The 21,510-nt window shown below is 34.3% G+C and overlaps 1 protein-coding gene across 2 annotated transcripts; it reads left to right on the plus strand.

Moving 5' to 3' along the window:
• The first annotated feature begins 7,412 nt into the window (after positions 1 to 7,412).
• On the plus strand, positions 7,413 to 21,232 carry LOC123552347 (proline-rich protein 5-like). 2 transcript variants are annotated; one of them, XM_045341945.2, is made up of 10 exons: positions 7,413 to 8,217; positions 10,898 to 11,062; positions 14,985 to 15,113; positions 15,827 to 15,907; positions 17,120 to 17,168; positions 17,907 to 17,964; positions 18,364 to 18,455; positions 18,889 to 18,964; positions 19,604 to 19,798; positions 20,138 to 21,232. In XM_045341945.2, the coding sequence occupies exons 2-10, from the start codon at positions 11,025 to 11,027 to the stop codon at positions 20,332 to 20,334; spliced, it is 915 nt and encodes a 304-aa protein (XP_045197880.2). In that variant the 5' UTR covers positions 7,413 to 8,217; positions 10,898 to 11,024; the 3' UTR covers positions 20,335 to 21,232. The 2 variants fall into 2 exon arrangements, with proteins under 2 accessions (XP_045197880.2, XP_053397836.1); XM_053541861.1 differs by having other exon boundaries at positions 7,421 to 8,217; positions 19,604 to 19,840.
• Positions 21,233 to 21,510: the final 278 nt, after the last annotated feature.

The raw sequence follows: 21,510 nt of genomic DNA on the forward strand, positions 1-21,510 counted from the left end.
GTTACTGAACTACATTAGTATCATGTTGATACTGTCTATATTAGCCGAAAAGGTAAGTGCCGACGGGCACGAATCTTTAAATAGATACATAATTTAGCACGTTTAACAGTCATACTAAGTAAGTCATTGGTTTTTGTGAACTCTCGGCTATGAAACATTTTTGTTAAAGTTATTGTATGTTTGTTATTGTTAGTCAATGTAAATAATCTTATTCTTATGACCACGTTAATGCAAAGAGATAAAAAATAAATATATATTATGTATCTCTACTTCTTTGGTTCATGTTATAGGATTACGCATGTTAAAAGATTGAATTTCAACATTTCACCTTTAAACTTGAAATTGAACTTGTTAATTTTATTTTATGTCTTCTAATTGTGGTTGAATGTCTCAATTTTCGTTTTGTTTGTTTGTTTGGGTTTAACGCCGTTTTTCAACAGTATTTCAGTCATGTAACGGCGGGCAGTTAACCTAACCAGTGTTCCTGGATTCTGTACCAGTACAAACCTGTTCTCCGCAAGTAACTGCCAACTTCCCCACATGAATCAGAGGTGGAGGACTAATGATTTCAGACACAATGCCGTTTATCAAATAGTCACGGAGAACATACGCCCCGCCCGAGGATCGAACTCACGACCCCGCGATCCGTAGACCAACGCTCTTACCTACTGAGCTAAGCGGGCGGGCGGTCTCAATTTTCTTCTTGGATGTTGCCATACATATATCCTTTGGAATGTCGCCTTTGTAACAAGGCTTTTACACTGGTAAGTCATGAATGAAAGTAGACATCATGTATCAAGAGTTTCGATACAACAGAAAATGTATGGTGACTGATTTCTGCACGTGTTGTTAGTCATTGTGTCTCTCAAGGCAAAGCGATATCTCAGCGTTCGTTATTGTTTCTATTTATAAAAAAGGTGACCATACTGGTCCTTCTTATTACAGATGGCTAACTCTTTTAAATGTTGTTGCTAAGATTTTTTCAATAAATTTTGTTAAAATGAGAATGTGTTAAATGACGAGAAATACGGCTTTAGAGATAAAAGTAGTACCATAGATTGTTTCATTCTTTTACATGCAATTTTTCAAAAGTAGTTGTTAAACACGGCCAAACTCTACGGTGTCTTTGTTGACTACGAATAAGCCTTCGATACAGTTATACATGAAGCTTTATGAATAAAATTAGTGCAGTCTGGAATCAGCTGTAAAATTTATTAAAATGATTAAAATGATAAAGCCATTTATCAAGATGTTAAATCCTGTATAAAAGACATAGAAATAATGTCATATTCACATGATTTTGATAAATTACTCGGAATGAAACAAAAGGAGCCACTCTCTCCTCTTTGTGAATGATATAAACAGTATTGTTGATTTCTCACAACTTTCAAATTATGATATAAGCTTGTTATCTATGTATATGTTACTGACTGCTGATGATATTGCATTATTTACTACCAATCCTGATAGTCTTCCGCTCCAAGTCAGTAATCTTCTTGAATATTCACCCAAATGGGGGTTGAAAATAAATGTTAATAAAACTAAATTTGCATATTTAAAAAGAGAAAATCTAGAAATAATTACATATGATTCATAAATGGAGAACATGTTGAAACAGTAGACTCGTTTTGCTATCTTGGTGTGAAATTTACTTATACATGTACTATGTTAAATGCTATGAAAATTTTAAATGACCAGGCTCCCAAAGCATATGATAACCTGCTGTCCGTATATAATCGAATTAAGATGGACATTAAAACAAATTTGTCTTTGTTCGATTCTCTTGAAACTCCAATAATTCTGTATTGTTCAGAAGTATGGGGGATATAATATTACAATGAAATCAACAAAACTCATCTCAGTTTCTGTATAATTATTCTAGGGGTTCGTCCTCAGACTTCCAGTGCTGCTGTAGAATCAGAATATCATTTTCTGTTATGATGTCCATTTTACAGAAACCTTCGTCAAAAGTACGGTATTGATCATTCATTTGCATGTATAAATAAATTTACTAGAATATTATCTTCAAACAATAATAAGATTATTAGAAATACAGCCAAATATGTACTAGTATATTATGCTATGCAATTAAGAAAGGAAAACAGATATTGCTGCTTCTGAGTAACTTAAATATAGTTAGAACTTATATTTTTTAAATCTATATTTTGTGATATCTTGGCCATCATTTTTGTATTTGTAAATGGCCAAAGGTATATTGTATATGCCAATATGCCAATAAATCTGAAACTAAAACTGAAAACTGATTACAGACATATTGTATATTTAAACATAATTTTGAGTTAGAAAACTATTTACATTTAGTACAAGAAAATAAATATAGAATGGTTTTATCTAGATTTACAATAATTGAAATATGGCGGTACCACAATTTACCGCAAGAATAGAGGCTATGCAAATGTCCGCATTACAGAGATCTAAGAATGAAATATCTCTAACCGTATTATTGTACTTGGCCGACTGTGTCTATACTGTATAATCTTTTGTCGTCAAAGTCTAAGAAAACTGTTTGCACTCTTTCTAGATTTTTATAGTCTACAAATAAGAAACATGTCACTTGAGAAAAGTTATCAATTAGGTTAGCCCTTGAAAATTATTTCTATCTTTAATGTTGCAGTTGACTAATATACTCTTCAGAAAATGTTAAATACTATGTCTCAGTGTATTGTATAGTTATATTGGCTATAAAACTTGTAATATGTTAATTAGATTCGTATATTCGTTTGTTTTATTCTGTGAATTTATCGAGAAGGCTTTCGCGACATAACGACATTTTTCAATATGTTGCTGTGTTAACAAAACGCTTGAATTTAAAACACAACTGTCATGATGTGGTCGTTATGTTGACATGATATCACAGTGAATAATTAGAACATGTACGGGTTTGACAGAATGTGTTTTGTATCATTATCATTATATCAATTTGTTGCCTCTGTCTCATCAACAGAATGATGGTGTCTCAAACTTCTGTTTCATATTGGTGTGGGCGATAGAAGACACGGTGAAATGAGCTATTGTGTTGGTGAAACAACAAAAGAAACAACGTTATATCACTTAAGCAACAGAACAAAGGTAGCAGAGATTAGTCAACATACATAGTTCATCTGTACTCGGTCTTCATGAGGACTAGTTATATGCATGAAGGGTCAAAAAGGTGAAAATCCAAAGAATAACAAGAACAATATTCAATAAGAATAACGAGACAGACAATAACAATTTCAAGATATAGAATTTTGAAAACAAGCTTTACAATAAAAGTAACTAAATATAGAATATCAATAATAAATTGTAATAATAAGAACTTGTAGAGTGGTATTTGCTTCTTCAATGTGTTATCTGACAGATAATATGCTTTATACGAAGTGAAACGGTGTTCCGTTAGGGCCAGCGCCTGCTCCAAGTGAACGCGAAGGGCGAAAGTACGACGGTACGATGGCGAAGCGCGACAGTACGATTGCAAAAAGCGACAGTACGGCGGACTGTCATCATTGTACTGCCGTGCTTCGCCATCGTACTGTCGTGTTATCACCATCGTATTGTCACGCTTCGCCATCGTACCGTCGTCCCTTCGCACTTCGCGTTCATAGGGAGCTGGCGCTGGCCCTAATGGAACACCATAAAGTGAAGATATCAACATTTTAACTGATGCATTAATATAGTACTCCGTTTAAGTTAACAAAAAAAAACGCATCGAAATAAGTAAGCGAAACGGGAAAAACACGTTCAACCTTAATTATTCAAGTATATGACTTGAGTCAATTGAATATAAATATCTAGCCTATTAATTTGGTCACCACAACAATTATGAATATATAGAGAAATTTCAGTAATTTGTATATTAAGTGGGGTGTTGTTACGCAAATGATTAAATTGGTGGTATTTATGTCCCTTACCAGCAAACATACTATAGTATATCAGACCAATATTGGCAAACTGATATCCGTTTATGAATGAGATACCGCATTTCAGAAATTAACATTTAAACTTTATCTTCGGAAACTTTCGTTTGTGGCAAATAATTTTTCTACTGTTGTCGATGTCATACGAGTCTTGACTCGTACACAAACTTAAGTATTTCGACAGAGGGGTTGATTAACGCTGTTTATTTAATTAAAACTTTGTAATTAATTCACTTATTCGAGGTATGCAATGCAGTATAAAAAGTGCGTGGTACATCCGATATTATACATCCACCCGGCCGCCGTGTACACCAAGCCACCGTATACACTAAGGAAACAAAATCGAACCAAAATAGCATCTATTTATGGAGCCAATATTCTGAAAACCGTATCGGTCCGTTCTGTTGTAGAGCAAAGGCTATGATAAACTAAGTATATAGACGATTTTATTATATTTATACGATAATAAATCCATGAAATACTGCCTTTGTTCTTAAAATGACTTGTTATCTATTGTTGACATTTACAGTGACAGGCAGTCATTCAACGTCCTCTTTAAATATTTACGATGCCGTATCTTGCCTTTATAATATATGAGCCGTGCCATGGGAAAACCAACATAGTGGGTTTGCGACCAGCATGGATCCAGACCAGCCTGCGCCTCCGCGCAGTCTGGTCAGGATCCATGCTGTTCGCTAACAGTATCTCTAATACCAACAGGCTTTAAAAGCGAACAGCATGGATCCTGACCAGACTGCGCGGATGCGCAGGCTGGTCTGGATCCATGCCGGTCGCAAAGCCACTATGTTGGTTTTCTCATGGCACGGCTCATATGTTCACACAAAACCATGCTTATTTCCGTCCGAAGTTAAATCTTTGCAAACAAAAAAACCAACTTGAAAATACAACCAATACAAAACAAAGGTTTTTACAAGAGATGCAGATGAAAAATCGTTAGAAATTCTACATTTACTAATTCGAAATATGGTACATTCGCATATGCTTGCATAAAAACTACTTTTTTCACTGGATCCGCCCATGTATTAACGGGAGAAAAATCGTGTGCAAACAAGGCAATTCACGTGCTGTTAATACCCGATTTTTATTTCTGAAATGCTTTGCCAGGGACATATGTATGTATTTCTGCGAAGACTGACATCTGGCATCTGCATCTTGTTTCTTCCATAATAACCTCTTCTTGTAGCATTATAGACACAGTGTAATCCATAGTATGTTTAGCTGTATCAGTTTCCAACCCCAAACGTACTGCCCCCATCAATGTACGCACTAGCTTCTCTTAGAGTTTACTCCCTTTACAAAGTGTCTGTTCAGTTATTGTAAATAACTCTGAATAAATAAGTATCGCGTGTAACTTGTGCTATTGCCCGTTTTTAGGTATTATATTGTTGACTTTTGTTAGTATCAGTCGGTTTGTTTTTACCTGATTGTTCGCAGAATTCATATGATAAACCTCGAAAGCTAGTCACTAGCTTCGTACTCATCCGTACTCTGTTTGTTCGTACTCAAAATAATTCGAATGTAAAGTTGTTATTCTTAAAATAATTGTGTTCTTGTCTATCAAATTTTTAAGCTATATGCAAAATTGTGTGTAATGTAACGTTTGTAATAACTTAAAATAAAAATAAGATGCTCAAAAACCTTCAAATCACGCTTTTAGTAGTGTTGTTGTTATGTGTGCCCCGGTTATGGATATTTAAACATGTTTACCGTTTCCAAGAACAACAAGAATGGTAAATAAAAAATTTTACCGGAATCGTCAAGTCAATCAATATGAAAACAATGCATTTAGTCGTCGTGTAATGTTTTTTTTATGCAAGAATAGCGACAATTTCACGTTTGTTTTGTGTATTAACGCCTGCAGAAGCCCTTGGGATATGTTTGTGACCTCGACCTTCGGTCTCGGTCACAAACAATCCCGCGGGCTTCTGCAGACGTTAATACACAAAAAACGTGCATTATCCCTACATTAGAGATGTTAATATATCATTGTTAAATAATTAATCCCAAAGTATTAATAAAACAAATTACCTTCTCTCCTAAATAAAAAGTACAACTAGCTGTTCGTATTCAGCTTTAGCGCATAAATGATAGTCTATACCGACTTGAATCAATTCTGATGAAATACCAATTTACAATAATATTCTTATCGTATCAGTTGAACCGGAGTTCAAATTGATTCAAAACTGCTTAAGATGAAATACAAACAAGTTGCAACAACGTATTGTTGCTAATATATCGTTATCGGTTGATTATAGCTCTGCAGTGGTGCATTTGAAAGTTAAATGTAACGAGGTTAAACATGTCAACGGGAAATCGGTGCAGAAATTCGTTTGTTATTTAAAGTCAAAAGTATTTAATATTTTATAGTAAGAGCCTCTATACTCTATAAAATTTTTTAAATCTACTCTAAATACTGAAAGGAACGCTGAAGGTGGTAAATTTTGTCAAAAAGCAAATAGTTAATTACATTAATGGAGCCTGCCTTTTGATGTACACAAACATTTAAGAAAGGCAAGGATTAAAAAGATATGAAAAATAATAAAAGTAACATTGAAGTTGAAATTAGTTTATTAGTTTGGTATCAGGAGCGTTTTATGTGAAGAAGAAATAGGTAGCAAAGTTTAATAATATTTTTGAAGGTTATAAAGGGTCTTGGTCAGTAGTGTAAGGATTAGTAGTGTAAGGGTCAGTAGTGTAAGGGTTGTAAGGGCTGTTAATGTAGGTAGACAAGAATTGGGGTACCACAGAAATTTTAAACAAGCATACAAATGTATAAATTTGACCCATTCTTTTTTGCTTTTTGGTCATGTATATTAAAAGTCACAGACGTACGAATTTGACCCATTATTTTTGGTCATGAATATTAAAAAAGGCACAGAAAGGCTTTAGCAAAATTTAGAAGTGGAGCTCAAGACAGCACCAACTGATTCTGAAATTGTAAGGTAATTATATGTATCGTATGTCTTAAGAAAATGTCATTATTGCAAAAAGGTAGGCATAGATATTGTCGAAATTGAAAGCTTACTTTTCCTTTGCATTGTTGTGTTAGGCAAGATCCTTTGAAAGAGTTCAGGGATTTTATTATCTTTATATTAAAAAGCTGAACATTATTCTGTTAAACAAGAGCTACCAAAGCCTGCAATCTTATCTTGGAAACACGCAGTCATGAACGATTAGTTTAATATTTCTAAATGTTTTATAGTACCAGACTAGATTGTGTGTGCTCTTTATATCTGAGCCGTGCCATAAGAAAACCAACATAGTGGCATCCGCGCAGTCTGGTCAGGATCCATGCTGTTCGCTAACAGTTTCTCTAATTGCAATAGTCTTTGAAAGCGAACAGCATGGATCCTGACCAGACTGCGCGGATGCGCAGGCTGGTCTGGATCCATGCTGGTCGCAAACCCACTATGTTGTTTTTCTCATGGCACGGCTCATATGTGTAAGATTTTCTTAAATTGTGATTGTATCTTAACAGCCGTGTGATTTATAATGTATACACTATTTGTCTCCTATAATTCTTTAATATCTATTTAACATGATTTATATGTATATGCTGAAGTGTGCACGGATAAATAAATAAATAAATAAATAAATAAATCCAGACATGTACCTTATGAAAACCTACCTGTGGTATAAAGAAAAGTACATATTACTGTTTGAAACTTGGAGGACTTAAAGATTTTTTTTTTATAATTTTATCATATTTTTCTTACTTTGTAAAGTTTGGGTACTATTTATATCATGGGGAAAATCTACAGTATTTTTATTACTTTCAGTTTGACATATTTTACCACATTATGTTTGTTGTAGCATTGATTTCATTTTTTTCTTTATATGTATTTGAATTGTTGTATCAAAACTGAGGAGTTTATTAAACCAGAAGTTCACGCATGTCTCAACCTTGTCGCGTTTACAGAATCGAGTTATTTTGACGTTTACATACGAATTTCTGCTCTGATTCACCGATGAATCGTCAAATTTAACTTTCGAATGCACCAATGGACATCTATAATAAACCAATGCATCAAGATAATCAGATATATCAACAAAAATACGTTGTTTAAGCTTGTTTACATTTTACCTTAAACAGTTTTGAATAAATATGAACTCTGGTTCAACTGATATGATTAAAATATTATTATAAATTGGTGGTTTTATCTTTACTTTCATTGCAATTGGTAAAAGGCATAATCTGAAATCGATATCGGCTATCAGCCATCATTCCTGCACGCCTGCTGCATGCGAATGGAGCATTCGACTTTATTTACGGAAGAAGGTAATCTGTTTCATTAATTATTCATCAACATCAAAAATATGTCGATGGACATGTATCTTGTTCTGAATCATTAATTAACCTGGAAGAATTTCTGTATATTGTTTATCCATGTCTTGTTTTATTCATTATTTATATTTGTCTTATTGTATATCTATCTTTGTTATACATGTGTTGGGGATTTTTTTCATCATTTAAAGTTTCGGCAAGTCACGATGAGTGGAAACACGTATGTTTTCATAATTTTAAAATAACCTGTCAATGTAAATATGGAAATATATGGAACAAGTCTTTTAAGAACAAATGCATTAATATATAACGGATTTATTTGTGTGTATTTACAATAAAAATAGTCTGGAAGCTAAGTTAATCGTATATAATCTGTTGAAATTCCATTTAACACAGATACTATTTACAAGGCTCCTAAAATAGAATTTACGTTTATTCTAGTTATATATACCCCAGATCTCCATTTATAACAAGATTGAAATATGTGTGGAATTTTGATGATATGCATTAAAGTCGCCGCAAACAAATTGATTTAAGCTTAAAGAATTTCTATTTTTAAAATCCACTAAAATTTATCTCAAAATAAAGAAGTTTTCTGGCTTTAACAAAACTCTTTATTTTATTTTGTTTTCTTTCTTTTTTCGGTGTAAAACTACTGTAGAATTTATCAGTGACATAAAATTCGCTGCTTCAAATTAGTGAAAATATTATATTTATTTTTTCATGTAGGGATACACATTTTTAAATAATCGGAAATTCTTTCCGAAATATACTTTAGTATATAAATACCAACGGGTACTGTGGGCACTAGAATGGGTACTATGATGGTTTATAAATATTCTCACATATGTATTCCTTATACAACAAAAATAAACAAGCTAATCGCGTCCTAAAACAACTTTCTGTGTTTTATTCAGTACTGTTTTTCAATAAAAGATGAATATTCTTACTTTTATTGCGAACCATTAACCATTAAATGTGTATAATATACAAGGTAAGAACAACAAACATTGTGGCCATTCTGATTACTATCAACATACAAACTACAAAATGGCCTCGGGAATATTTGCATATCTGTTGATGTATGCAACGATATCATAATAACGTCTTCGCTACAACCAGCTCAGTTCTCTTTTTTTCTGTAGACGACTCGGCTACATGGTTGTCTTTTCGTCTGTTTTTTTTCTTTGAGAGGGTGGGTCGAATAACAAAATAACTTCATAGATTGGTTCAATGATAAAAGTGGTGTATGTCACTTATAATTGTGTATTGATGGTACAAAGATAAACTGGTAAATTGTATACGCCTGGATTTCATACAGTGGTAGCAAGAGAAATGAAAAGTATTTGACATACGGACAACGAAGCTCCATAATCTCGGAGAATTAAGGAGGATCAATGCTTACGATGTACGATGCCCACTTACACATAAGAAAGCAATTTTTTACCATCTTTCTTAATATACACTGCATCAACTCATCATACTTTTATGTTTTGACAACCGCAAGACTTAATTTTACTGTCTCAAAATGGCACGATTTTACGTTATCTTTACAAATGGCTCAATCTTACTGTCTTTACCAGTGGCTTGCTTTTACAATATCGTCACAAATGACTCTTCACAAATGACTCAATTTTGCTGTCATCACAAACGGTTTGATTTTACTATGTCTTTACAATTGGTTTATAAGCTACGGTGAGTATTTTTGTATTCTGTATAATGTTGAGATAGAATTATACGACAATGCATTATCTTACATGTCATGCTTACATACCTTTCGTACACAAAACACGTACTCTGTAGACAACATTTACATTAATATACATTTTGTATTGGAAAATGTACTTGGTGCGAGTTCAATCCATCGTGGTAACAATATCTTGTATTTTCTAGACGTACTGTACCAAGGAATCTTTTCAATAAATAACTGAATAAATGCTAAAAAGTAAGCCGGTTAAAAAGTGAACCGAAAACTTAAATTGCCACTGATCTGTGTGTGAGAGGAGGGGTGGGGACGGGATGCTGGCTCAAAACCCGTACAAGTCGCGACTATGTTTTATGAACGGTTACCAGTTACGCCCGATTTTGATTCATAAGTAACTTATCTTCAATACTTAACTGAACTTGATCTACAGATACAATATAAAAATGTACTCTGTATAAATAGTTTGCTTTTTATAACTAAACAAACGTGCGTGAAAGTTTGCCAAGTTTATCTGAATAAAGTATATGCGATAAACAAATTTTCAGTTCCACTATCTCCCGTAAGAAATTATGCTTAATTTAAAAAGCAAATATACTGGTTGTACATATAGGCTAAAAGTCATTCCGGTATTGATAATTGCAATTTAATATTGTTTGAAACTATCAGATTATAACACTTTATAAGCTGTTACTTCTTATGCTTTTGCCCTACTTTAAAAATTTGAACTTAATTTTTATAAACTTAAGGCGAGTAAAACGCGTCTAAATACTGTGTACATTCTGTTTTGTTTTCGTCACTTTTTGTCTAATTCAAGTGCTGATATATGTAAAAAGCGCCATTACAAATGTCTTTATATTGTATAAGTAATAGAAACTTGTATTTAGGCATCTAGTTTAGATCTTAGGGAACTCGCATAGAGAACACAATTGTTAACATAGATTGATATTTCCCGGTCTCAATTTGTTGCAGATATTTCTCTCAACGTCATAGTCGGATACAGATGGCATAGATTTGTGAAGATGGTTTCCTGATTTAAAAAAGGATTTTTTCTTCTTAAAACGAAAGGATTACATGTATATTACTTGTGAAGGAAAATATGGATTTTCTGCAAAGTGGAGTACGGACTCTCAAAAGGTAAGTCGTGCTGATACTCGGCAATTTCCGCGTGATTACGTATTCTCGTTAAGTAAATCGGCATTCTTCGGACGTATATGTAGCTAAGCATGTTCATGGCTTTCCGTAAAAACCGGAAAATGCCGAAGTCATATATGGAGATCACGTAATTTGCCGATTGCCATTACGGGTGTACTCCAGTACCAGCGATAAACTATTTTATTCAATCTTCTTACTTTCTTAGAATTATATCAAGTGCACTTGAAGGCATTCACCATAATGATAATATTTAACCCCACTGGTAACCGTTACAACTTTACCATAAAAATGTTACACTCAATATTGTGATAACAACACATTGTTCTTTTGATATCATCAGTGTAAAAGTTACGAAAAACTTTATGTTTTGTTACAAGAAAAACAAACAATACACTCAAATTTAGCGTTGCATTTACGTTTAGACAACACAACAATTGCCATTTTTAATGACTACAGAAATGTGACTGATAGTGTTGTCACAATGCCCTTGTAGCGTCTGCGTATCAAAATAGCTACAATCCTTGGGCACAGTTTGGCGCGCGGTTCAGTAATTGCTTCGTTTACCAAAGTAATCTCTCCGTTCAAAACTGGAATTATATATATATTTATAATGCTTTGGCTACAAGCTGCCCATGACAGGTCCAGTTATGTTATGACTATTGTCACTGTCTGTGTTGTTTAACATGTTTACAACTAGAACAAAGAAAGGAATATTTGGGTCACAATAACAAAACTGACGTTCCTTACACGATCAAATACTTTTAATATACTCCCTATCTTCAATGCCAGTTGTCAATTGAAACATATGCAACATTGTTATTGTTTGAAGTCATTATTTCATGTGCCATAAAATATTTTAAATAGGTCAAAAGTTTTACTGATTAAATTACCACTCCAGGAAACAAAAGCAGCAATTCTATTTCTACAGCAACATTTTCTATCAAAATATCGAGGATAAATGAATGTACATTTTAAAAATTTAAAATTCTTCAACACGATTAACACGAGATGTAGCTTTTCACAGTCATATGATACGTTTATTTACGTTTATTATTTATAGATTTTTAATTAGTAAATTTGCTTTATCAGTAAGGTACCAGATATTTGTACATAAAAGACAGCTCATATCCAGCAGTATGTTACAAAAAATAAGTTTTAACATCAGTTAACAGGAAATATTTATGTGAAAAAAAAGCGTGTGATGAGATAATCATTTCATGTAGTCAAATAGATTTATAACAGGAAAAGCAAATAAAGAGGTAAATATTTCCTTGTTTATTTTTGTTACTCCGAAATACTATTATGTTACCTTTAAAGTTTTTAATGCTTTTGTTTAGTTTAAGAAGAGGATACTTCACGGACGTGGTAGAATGTATCTAACTTTTTCTGTAGATATATCTTACAGCAATCGGCCATGATTGTTTCAAAGTCATGTCACTATGTTGTTATGTACAAAACAATGTTACATTAAAACACACAACGGGCGAGAAGACATCGTGTGTCCTTTTTGAACATTGATGTTTCACAATGATAATTATAACCTTTCTCTTGTAAATTGTTTTGTATTTCTTCCCTCTAATAACGATTGGTGGTATGTTGGTGTAGAGTCATTGGAGCGTGTCCGTTTATTTTGCTTAGGCCGACACATCGTCGCATTACCTTTTTCCTATTTTCATTTTCGCAAAATAATTAGATAAATGCACATCTTCGGTAGGTCTCTGATTAGGTTAACCATCAAAACGACCAGAGCCAGGCATTCTGGAAAAATATTTTCTCTAGTGGTCTTTTTTCAAAAATGTAAAATGTTATTTAAAGCTAAGATTAAAAGGTGCATGCTTTATTCTTGATGCAATTAGCTAAAAAGAATTTTGAATAAGAATACAAGGACATTTCAATATCCCCTTACATGCACTACCCAAGGGATGTTATCGCGGCGGAACACAAGAACGCTGGCAGAACCAAATGGACCGCACAATACGACCAAAATTAGACTCACCTCAGCGAAACGGCGTTACAATAGGATTTTACTATGAAAACCTGATAAACTTGCTGATAAACGGCACAGATTAAGGTGTCGGCCCGGTACAATTTCTCCTTCTTTGCTGTATAGTAAAACAAGCACTTTTGGACATGGATTGTGAATTTCACAACAAAATTGCAGCATTGACAGCTCTGTATTTCTGAAGAGTAATACTATCCCAGTCAATATATCACAGAAAAACACCACCATCAACGATGAACGTTTTTGCTACACATCAAAGTATCTAGTCCATATTTAAATTTCCCACTGACATCTGTCATGGCCACCAGTCTGGTGTAGTTTTTTAATCCTTCCGCACAGAAATGTAATCCTGAAAAACACACATAAAACAACTGTTAAAGACATCAGAAATGACAAAAATGTACACAGTATCAATAAATACATTTGGAATATAACATGTCAAAGTAGGGATAGCGTTAAATTGGGAACTTCAAAATTTCAAAGAACTACTTTCTAGGATACAACGACCCGGAAGTACTTCTATACCGGGGTGACACCTAAATTAATACATTAATCAGGTAAACGGGTCATGAGGTTACCACACCGTCCCTAATGCGATTACTTATTACAGTTTATGTAGGTCATTCTGACAGTTGAAACTTTCATTACTGGCACAGCGCCGTCATTTTGAAACCTCGATTTCAGTGTAGAATTCTTTCATATGAGGAAGTGGTCTAAATTGCTTGTACCCAGATGTCCGCAGATGCCTATAACAATATCCTGAACAGGGCCTTTGGGTCATTTTCGACCTTTCAGTGCAGAAATTGTTCACATGAAGTGATCGTTACGGCTTACAAAAGGCCAGGGGTTCTACCCAGGTGCCCGCCTGTGCCTATAAGTACTCCATCATCGAAAGCTGGAAAGTATAATTGGCTGACAGTTTACCTCGGTAGATCAATTGAGCTTCTGGAACCTCAGGTAAAGTTGATGACCGTCTTACAATAGAATATACTCGCGGCCACACGTTGAAAGGGGTGCAAGTGATTTGAAATCATTCTTATTCTTAATAAGAATACAAGGACATTTCAATATCCCCTTACATGCACTACCCAAGGGATGTTATCGCGGCGGAACACAAGAACGCTGGCAGAACCAAATGGACCGCACAATACGTCCAAAATTAGACTCACATCAGCGAAACGGCGTTACTATAGGATTGTACTATGAAAACCTGATAAACTTCTTGTCTTTTTAAAAACAATCTGCTTCAAATAGTCAAGAGAAATTTCTTGTTACAAAAGATACAGCCATTTTTTATAAATGTATTGAAATATAAGTGGCGTATATGATTATTGCAGTTTAAAGTAAAACAAAATTTTAATAACATTAGTAAACGGCACAGATTAATACATTAATCAGGTAAACGGGCCATGAGGTTACCGCACCGTCCCTAATGCGATTACTTATTACAGTTTATGTAGGTCATTCTGACAGTTGAAACTTTCATTACTGGCACAGTGCCGTCATTTTGAAACCTCGATTTCAGTGTAGAATTCTTTCATATGAGGAAGTGGTCTAAATTGCTTGTACCCAGATGTCCGCAGATGCCTATAACTATATCCTCAACAGGCCATTTGGGTCATTTTCGAACTTTCAGTGCAGAAATTGATCGTAACGGCTTACAAAAGGCCAGGGGTTCTACCAAGGTGCCCGCCTGTGCCTATAAGTACTCCATCATCGAAAGCTGGAAAGTATAATTGGCTGACAATTTACCTCGGTAGATCAATTGAGCTTCTGGAACCTCAGGTAAAGTTGATGACCGTCTCGCAATAGAATTTACTCGCGGCCACACGTTGAAAGGGGTGCAAGTGATTTGAAATCACTTATCTAAATAGTTTTACCAGTGATTTTTTTTTATTTCAGACACAGTATTTCGAACATAAGTGATGCAATCAGGAACCATAAACACAGGGATTCCTTCAGCGGGCTAGTGCGACACCTGTTCTCACCAAGATCAACAGATCTTCCGCTGAAAAATGCTGGCTTTGCCAGGTAAAAGCTTGCGCCAAAGATATAAAACTGAGTTTAGGGATCAATCTGAGAATGATAATTTGTCATTGGTTTATTTCCAAAATGTGCTCAGAAACAGTCAATCAAATGCTGGATGTCAAATAGTTGACATTGAAAGAAAACAATGTAACATGTTTTATTGTTAGCGCCCGTTCTTACGACCTGCCTGTAAAGAACATTACACAAAACATCTGTGAAGCCGGAAATAGGCAGGATAACAGCATATAAAAGGGTTCAGAAAGTATACATGTATTAAGAATTGACGAGATTTTCACGGCGAGAAAGCTATCTTATTTACTAGATGTATGTTGTCTTTGGATTTATTGGTCCAGATGAATACAAGTTAAATAATTGATATAAGGGCAATTAAAAATTTAGCATAGCATCGTGAACAAGACTTGTCGTTCACTATTAAATAGATTTCACTGTTAATAATATAATTTATAGGCGACCCAGGAAATCAGCTCTTGACATATTTCCCAAAAAGACTCTGGTCCCTTTTTAAAAATTCAGATAAGCTTAATCTGAACAGTTACATGCACTAGACATATTTTGTAACTCCACAGTCCCGTAACATTGACAGAAGAGCAGTAGCATCGTTCGTTCGCTGCTACAAGTATGAGACAATATGTACCTTTACCGAATGCAGGTAGCAGTTGTGCTACTGGCAGCACTCATTTGTATTTATTTTTTAGCGTGTCGGAGGCTGTTGTTCACTTGTTCCAAAAGAAGAGGCTTCAAGAAAACGAACTAACAACGCTGCAAGAAGCTGTCAGGTGAGACTTAAGAAAGACAAAACGCTAGTTCAAATGAAAGCCACATATTATGTAGATTATGATGACGTTCATACTTTAGAGTTCAGATTATGCTTTCGGCCACTTTTTGTGGGGGTGAGGGTGGGTCAGATAATAATGTAGGGATGTAATATATTTTAACAAGATAAAACTTCGAGGTGAATAGAAAATGCATCGGGCTAACAGGTTGTTCAGAATTATTCAAGAAGTCTTTAAAACAATCAATTATCTGTAGACTTTGTGTAATTACTTACAAAAATAGCAAATAAGACTAGTTCATAAACAGACGCTGCAAACTGGGAATTCAATTATTCAGCCACAGTAACCAAGCACATACTTTATTCAATCAGGTTTTTCTCTGTTGAAATAGATGGATGTCGATATCGGCAAGATGCCTCTACACATAGATTCAGATTCGTACAGTTACAGTAATACAGATTACATGACATTATTTCTCGTACTCGGAGATATTTTTTCATTTTTTCTTAGAACTTTCATCCTACAGACTGACAAGGTTTTTGTGTAACTATGCTACACCAGGCTGTAATTGCTTCACGTCAGTAGCTGTTCTCAAAGCATACATTCTGCTTTATACTTCTCCAAGACTGAAGTATTAATCGAGACTTGTGAAATTTAAGAGGATAAAATTGGCATTTTGGCTTTCTTTAAACACATAACCATTCAATAAATGGTTCAAATATTATTTTATGACGTACATGAAAAACTGTTTTAGTGTCTTGTGTTTCATTTTTTTTTAAATGTCGGATATGGGTTTTAATGCCGCTTTTTTCAAACATAATTGTTCTGCTCAATAAACGTCTAAACAGAAATCAGAATTTGAGCATGAATTGTTTCAGACATCGTTTGTCAAATTGTCACGGAAAACAGTGCCTTACACAGTGTTGTCTTCCGCTCAAAAATGTACGAACTCCTTCTTTCTATCAGTACTGCTAGTGTATAAAAGAGTGATTGATGAATAAACAATTACATTAGAAAGAACCCTATATTAAAACGTTCTCCTTAGGTCATAATAACCAAAGTACGATCAATTTCAGGCAGCACTGGCAATTTATCTGCTGCCAAGCGTTCTAAATCGTAAATAATAATACATAAAAGTTACTTCGCTATTTCTGACTCCTAAATTTGCTTTTTTAGTAAAATAGATTTAACTACTTGTAAACCTTTTGATTTCAGGAACCTAACGACGACTGAAGCGGCTCCTTTGATCTACGACTACTATAAGGTGAGAAGCAATTGTTCCTAATTACAAAGACACGGATTTAATGAAAAGTTCCTTATCGAAAGGAGAGTGGTTTCTACACAGCAACAGTTAATTTGTTTGACAGAGAGAAATGACACTCGTTTTGTTTCTCCGTAAGAACCAAAACTAAGACGATCAATGGATTGGATTTCTTGTAGGAGATAAACAGTAACTTTGTAGTAGCTAGAAGATACAAATTCCCACAGGCTGTATGTTTGAGGAAACATAATACCATTTAATAATACTGTATCGGTGGATGAATGGAAGAAATTTCTGTCAGTTTAATATAGTTTCTTGCTTGATGACACTGGCTGCTAACCTACCAGTATAAAATTAAAGAAACAACATTTGTATTTGTTTTGCATAGCACAGATATAAATATACAATGGAATTATGCAACCCTCCGAAGAAAATGGGGTAAATTAATTGCAGGTTTGTCTGTTGGTCGGTCGGTAGAGCATTTTGTTTTCTGTCAGTTACTAAAGAATGCTTGGGCTTCGGGAGTCAAACTTTATAGTATGATTGCCTTTGGTCAGTAGATGCCAGTTATTGTTTTAAGCATTATTAGGTCAAAGGCCAAGGTTAATTCCAAAATTGCAAAAAGATCAAAGGTCAAGGTCACAGCATACAAAATTACATATACAGTTGCCGCGAACAAGCCATTGTGGTGGTATATATATTTTACAAACAACTCTTTTTTCAATATTGTTATATTTTCAGGACAAGCTTGTAAAGAAAGGAATGTTTATATTGAGAGAAAAGATTAAGCATGAAACAGGTATATATTATTGTACAGTTTAATTTTTAATTTGTTATTGCAATTACCTGAGAAATTACCGGTAGGTCAGCGTTGCTTTATCAATTTTCAAAAGCACAGAAAAGATAAAAAGTAATGTTCGTTGTTTGAAACATGAATTAAATGATTGGTCAAGACTTTCTCAACCAAAACTAGTATATTTCCCTGCTACTGCTAGTAGTGTCGTCTTTCAGCGGTTGCGCGAATAAAAGTATACACATTACCTGAAGAATCATTCATCCATGAAATATCTAAAAAAAAAAAAAGGTTAGCAGTTCCGTCGTTTTTGAATGCACTGCCCAAGAAGTGATAAAAAGATGAATTTCAAAATAACACAACAGGTCACAGAATAGAATGGTCATAATTTGATTTCTCTTTCAGGAAAGTCACTGTTAACAAAGTTGGGAGAAGAGTGGAACTATTTTTACCGAGAAATCTTGCCAATGTTGCAAGCACTCTTGTACCCCGTGAAAGTATGAACACCATCTACATAGATTTAAACTTGATGCAACCAAGTTAAAGTCGCTCATGTGACATTTTGATGTCGTACACGTACAAAAGAATGAAACTGCTTTAGATAGTGTGGCAAATTTCGTTTTAAAACTATGGGTGGGCTTAACTCTAATGATGACCCATCTGATCTTTCGAAAATAGTATATAATTAAGTTTTTCAGTGTCAATGTTGACAACACACAGGCATGGGTCTAACTATATATGTTCAAATGATTAGAAAGTTTATGATAAATGTTGTTGCAATAATTTTAACTTTCTTGCATATATAATTCAAAGGAAATGATAAATGTCACAAATTCAAACTGAACTGAACAGTCGAGTGAAAGTTCATTACTGATCATCTTTGTAAATGATGTATAAGTGTGTTTTTTTATTTCCGAGTTACATTTGCAGGCGAAAACGTTTACAATAAGGGAGGTGACTTTACTGGAGTTTAGAAATGCTGTTCTCCTCAAGCTACCTATAAAAGGTATAATTACTTATAAATTCAATCTGACTGACGATATATTATTTACTTTCTGTGTAAATCTTGTGTTTGTACACATACAGACAACCAACAACACAGACAGGCAGGTAGTCGCACAGTATTTTAATCAGGTTTCAATGCTAAGATCTAAAAGCATGATCTACAAAAATGGTAGAGAAATAAGAAGATCAAATAAAATGAAATGTTCAGTTACATAACTTTGAATTTATTTTCAATATTCTTCAAATAGTATTAAATATCGAGCCAAGGTATGACTAGTCTCTCAAAGACCTAGACAAAAGATACAGCTTATGATGAGTTACATACAGTGCTACCTTTACCCCAACCGCTACATGGAAAAAAGTGAATAGGTAAAGAAGTCTATAAAGAACTTTGCAAAGATAGTTAGTATGGTTTGGCCATCCATACTTGTCTTTGTATACAATAATGTTAACGGTGGCAAAGACTTTTTAGCAATTACCAATGATTAAAGAATTTTTTCAGCAAACTTTTTTTCATTTCATAGGGAAGCTTTTGGGTAATTTTGTCCCGCTCACGATGAGTTTTTAACGAGATATTTTGTCCTTACCTAAAGCTTTATTCATGATTGTATTATCACTTAATATCGTTTGTGATTTACAGAAGCTTTGCAAGAATTCATACAATCAGAGCCAGTACCACCTGCTATACAACAGATGCTGTTAGTGCTGCACGGAGTTCACGAGTATCCATACACAGATAACTCTATAGAGTTAGAGAAACTAGTTGCCAGAGTGACTTCCCCTCATTTAGGAATAATGGGATTGTATGCCGGCGGAAGTGAGCCAGAGATTAGAAGTAATTTTAAACCACCACCGAGACTTGCTATACCTGTGATACGTATGTATAAAAGACAATTTATCGCAAGCTTCTCTCATTTCTTAATATCTTCTAGTATCTCTTTTGCATCACTAATGTTTGCTTGTTTATTAACGAAAAAATACTTGCTACGATCAATTAAAACCACAAAAACATCATAACATCCGCGAAACGTAGTTTTCTTTTCCATAATCACTTCTAAATTTGCAGAGCCTACATATCTGTATCCTTTTCGCTGTAGTAGTCAGTGACCTGAGTTTGTCACATGATATGAATAAATACTTTAGTAATCTGTTATTTAAACGTTTTCTTGCACAGAGATCTCAGACGACACAACTGAATCAGATGATGAAATAATGCCAGTAGACCAAAGATTAAAGACAGCAGGACTCTCTCCGCAGGCACACCACGTACATCACAAACGAAATTCCGGATTTCTGCACCACCCTCTGTTGGCAGCTGTAAAAGAACAAGACAGGAGCCAGATCAGGAGATACAGTATAGCTACTTCCTGACATATTGTCATCCTGTCACTGTCATAAAACAAGACAGAAGCAAGATAAGGAGATACTGTATAGCTACTTCCTGACATATTGTCATCCTGTCAATGTCATAAAACAAGACAGAGGTCAGATCAAGAAGAAGTGTTTCCACCTCGTGAAAACAGGCTGCCAACTTGCCGCTGTTACAGAACAAGACAAAGGGTCAGACCAGGAGTTGCATTATAATTACCATCACCATCAGGTTTCCATCTTGATGCTGTATTAATGTAGCAGTGTTCATTGAGGCATTCATGAAGGATTCAGTGGAAATGCGTTACCGTTCCATTCCATTCAGCTAAATAACGCGATCTTCATATCGCCAGGGATTCTGCTCATTTTGTTTGTGTTGTTCAAAGTCTGTTGCTCTGGACGGGTTATAAATGACAACGAACAGGTCTTTTCGGGAAGAAAATATTCTTAACAGGGAGAGTTTTTTTTCTCTAAAGCTGTTGAAAACTTACAGAAAGTATAACAGACAGAATCTCTTGTGTGCAATGCACAGCTTCTGGTTTCAATAACGGACAAGACGATGTAATTTATATCCAATGACGGCAGTCTATATATATACTGTAGGACAAACATAAAAGCCATGAGGGAATGCTTTTATGGAACTTTGTTTAAACATAAATTATTTTACTTAGACTGCAACTTCATCAAAGATGCACAAAACTACAAAATCGTGCTATAGCTGGTCAATCTGATTGTTAATGTGTCATGGATTTGTTTGAAACTAGTAGTAGAACACGTGATGTTCACTTCTGTAGCTTTTAGCAGGATAAAAGACATAACAATACACTGACGTATGAAGTTGTACAAACTATCACATAGCAATGTCTTCTCCAATTTGTGATTCAATAAATTATCACTAAGAAAATTATTCATGGTTTTGTGTCAATAATTAAATCAGTCAAACAAATGAAGTATGCGTGCGAGCTCCAATGCTTTTGTGTATTGCTTTTTACTTGCCTACAAAATATATTGATCTCATATTAATGGCTTTTCTTAACAAAGAATGTTCAAGTGTGTTAAAATGGAAGGGCAAAATAATCTAGTAATTTACAGGGTCAAACAAATAGAAATGTGCTTATAGAGGTTTGTAGATCTAGCATACTTTGGAAGAACTGAAGACTCCAGATATTAAAAGTTGTG

This window comes from Mercenaria mercenaria, chromosome 4 (genome assembly GCF_021730395.1).
Source record: "Mercenaria mercenaria strain notata chromosome 4, MADL_Memer_1, whole genome shotgun sequence".
Taxonomy (NCBI): domain Eukaryota; kingdom Metazoa; phylum Mollusca; class Bivalvia; order Venerida; family Veneridae; genus Mercenaria; species Mercenaria mercenaria.

Excerpts from the sequence above, each read along its gene's own strand:
- LOC123552347 (XM_053541861.1), top strand. The coding sequence starts at position 11,025 with ATGGATTTTCTGCAAAGTGGAGTACGGACTCTCAAAAG. Across the intron at positions 11,063-14,984 it reads GGAGTACGGACTCTCAAAAG|ACACAGTATTTCGAACATAA; the intron begins GTAAGTCGTGCT and ends TTTTTATTTCAG. Across the intron at positions 15,908-17,119 it reads ACGCTGCAAGAAGCTGTCAG|GAACCTAACGACGACTGAAG; the intron begins GTGAGACTTAAG and ends TTTTGATTTCAG.